At 38.3% G+C, this 2,798-nt stretch overlaps 1 protein-coding gene across 2 annotated transcripts in view; it reads left to right on the top strand.

Annotated features, from left to right (window-relative positions):
• The first annotated feature begins 1,791 nt into the window (after window positions 1–1,791).
• Window positions 1,792–2,798, top strand: part of EPHA3 (EPH receptor A3) — a 242,460-nt gene continuing 241,453 nt past the window's right edge. For both annotated transcript variants that reach the window (XM_072431795.1, XM_072431785.1), the window contains exon 1: window positions 1,792–1,982. In XM_072431795.1, coding sequence (XP_072287896.1) covers window positions 1,895–1,982 — 88 coding nt within the window. In that variant the 5' untranslated portion in view covers window positions 1,792–1,894. The remainder of the gene's footprint in view (window positions 1,983–2,798) is intronic.

Genomic DNA, 2,798 nt, shown 5'->3' with positions numbered 1-2,798 from the left:
CGGCATGAAAAAAATGGGTTCCCAACCTCTCCATGGGAATTCAGTTGAGCCTGCGGCAGAACAATGTGGCTCACCACAGGTCCGAAATAGCCCATAAATGGCAAATTATCTTATAGATATATACAATATGTTAATCAATAAGTGTACTTTAGTAAAATACTTTACCAAAAACACTGAATTACTGAAAAAAAGTTTATAATTATAGTATTTTTATGTAGGTTTATTCAAAAAAATTGCTGAATGTTGATGTTTATTTGTGCCGAAACTCACTCTACGAGCAATAATTTGTAACCATTTAAAATATTTGCAAATATCAATTTATTAAGTTATTCTCCCTTGTTATATGACTGATCAGAAATAGAGTTTACAATGATAGAAATTATTATTATTTTTGTTATTATAAGTGTGTTATTATTTTTATTTTATTATATTATTAACACTGTACATTAAATGGGGGTTGCAATTTACAAACATATAGACAAAAACAAGCAATGACACATGACCCTGCATAACACTTTAGTATATCTATGTACTCATTCTGTAGTTCTTGTCCCATTTAGCTTTCTGATCTGGTAAAAAAAATACTCTCCCAGCCGCTCTCTTCGCTCCTCCAATGACCTACTAATCACTTCTTCACTCATAACCTCCTTATCATCTCTCGTCTGGACTACTGTAACCTCCTCCTCTCTGGTATTCCACTAACCCGACTTTCTCCTCTACAATCTATTATGAATGTTGCACCCACACTCATCCATCCTTCCCTCCGCTCCTCTTCTGCTGCCTTTCTTTGCAGTTCTCTTCATTGGCTTCCATTTCACCTTAGAATCAAATTCAAGCTATTGTGCTTTGCCTTCAAATCCCTCCACAGTTCTTGTCCCACTTACATTTCTGACCTGGTAAAAAAATGCTCCCCCAGCTGCTCTTTTCACTCCTCCAATGACCTACTAATGATTTCCTCACTCATAACCTCCTCACACGCACGGCTCCAAGACTTTTCTAGAGCTGCCCCGACTCTCTGGAATGTTTTTCCTCGTCCTATTCGGCTTGCTCCTTCTTTCTGTCATTTAAAAGAGCAGTCAAACCCATCTTTTCAAACTTGCCTACACGTCTTTTTCTCTCTCTTAAAACCCTCACTACTTCCTACCATTCCATATCCCCCCTCCTATTGTGCAATACTTCCCCCACCTCCTAGATTGTAAGCTCTTCTGGGCATGGTCCTCTCTTCCTCCTGTGTCACTGTCTGTAGGTGTCTGTAATTTGCAACCCCTATTTATTGTACAGCGCTGCGTAATATGTTGGCTTTATGCAAATCCTGTTTAATAATAATAATAGTTGTAAACAGGTTCCATGTGCATTTTAAACACATGCGCATGGTTTTATTATATCTGTTAAGCTGTTTTGCAAACAATCTGCAGCCTTACATGCACACTTACTACCTTAGTAAATCAGACCTATGATTTATATTACATACACTGCAGTAAAGTTTCTTTGTGTTCATAAATGTTACATCTGACTTATGAGAAAATCCCCAGTATTGTTGTAGCTGTTCCTGTATGTATAAATGGGTCTGTGCCATTACAATTCAGCGCAGTCATAAAAAGTTAATTTAATTTCCTCATTCCAGTGAACAGGTGAAGTAATCTCACTCCTTTTCATCACCCTGGCAATAGTTTTTACAAGCTGGCACCATAGATCAGGCTATGTCTAGGACCCAGGGAAGCTGAAGCAGGAGCAGCAGGCTAGCAGGCAGACTCCTCCTTATCTCCAGTGTCAAACTTGACATCAGCTTGCAAGGCGAGCATGGTAACTTGTCCAGTGATCAGAGCTGCAGTCAAATCAGTGGCACGCTTGCTGGAGATAATATGCGCCTTTCAGTACCCTGTATACTCAAAGAATGGATTGCCACTTGTGCTGTGTGCTCTGCTTCCTATCCTGTATCTTCCTCAGCTCTACACAAGTGATCCCTCATCCTCCTAATGAAGGTAAGACACATTCTGCAACATTTTACACTTTTTGCTTCTCTCCTCCAGGATGTCCAGCATCTGTCAGGTTGTATCAGGCACCTACACCTAAGATTGCTGCTTGTCCTTAAAATCCATTTTTGCTCAGCATTCATTCCCCAAATAATTCAAACCATCAGCACTGAGGTCTGTAACTGAACCCTGCATGCTGATCTTTGTATTATCCAGGTATATTGTTTTTTTAATCAAGCAGTGAACCCCAAGACAGATCTTATAGCAAACCTGCGGAACACTTCAGCACCCCTGTACTTAAATCCTTGCAATCTTTGACATCTCTTTGTTTGGAATTTAAAAGCAAAAAAAAAGACCTATGAAGTTGTCTATTGCTCTTTTATTTTCCTGCGAGGGATTTAGCTATGCTATTGATAGAGAATTCCAACTAGTTCTCTGCAGGCGGTCCTGTCACTTGGGTTCTCTCTTACTGTTGTCTTGGGTTTGTGATCTGTGCTATTTCCATCATAGAAAAAAGCATCATGGAGTTTCTTCAGCTTTACAAATATTGGGGTCATCAAAGTTAGGGAACTTACCTATTGACATAAAGAAAAACCCTGGTGTATTTGTTATGATTTGAGACAGGATAATATTCCTGGGTGCTGTAAGAAGAAAGTCAAAGGAACTAGGTTGCATTCATTATTGTATTATTGTTTATTATTGACTATAGGTATATGTAGTAACTTAATGATATCCTATTTATGTAATATGAGCCATTTAATAAATACGTTTGTTTATCAAGATCAGGACTAGTGGCGATTGTATAAATATATATATTGTAAAAAT

The sequence above is a fragment of the Pyxicephalus adspersus genome, chromosome 1 (assembly GCF_032062135.1).
Source record: "Pyxicephalus adspersus chromosome 1, UCB_Pads_2.0, whole genome shotgun sequence".
NCBI lineage: Eukaryota > Metazoa > Chordata > Amphibia > Anura > Pyxicephalidae > Pyxicephalus > Pyxicephalus adspersus.
The sequence above is the reverse complement of the archived record's forward strand: the minus strand, read 5'-3'. Positions and strand labels throughout refer to the sequence as shown.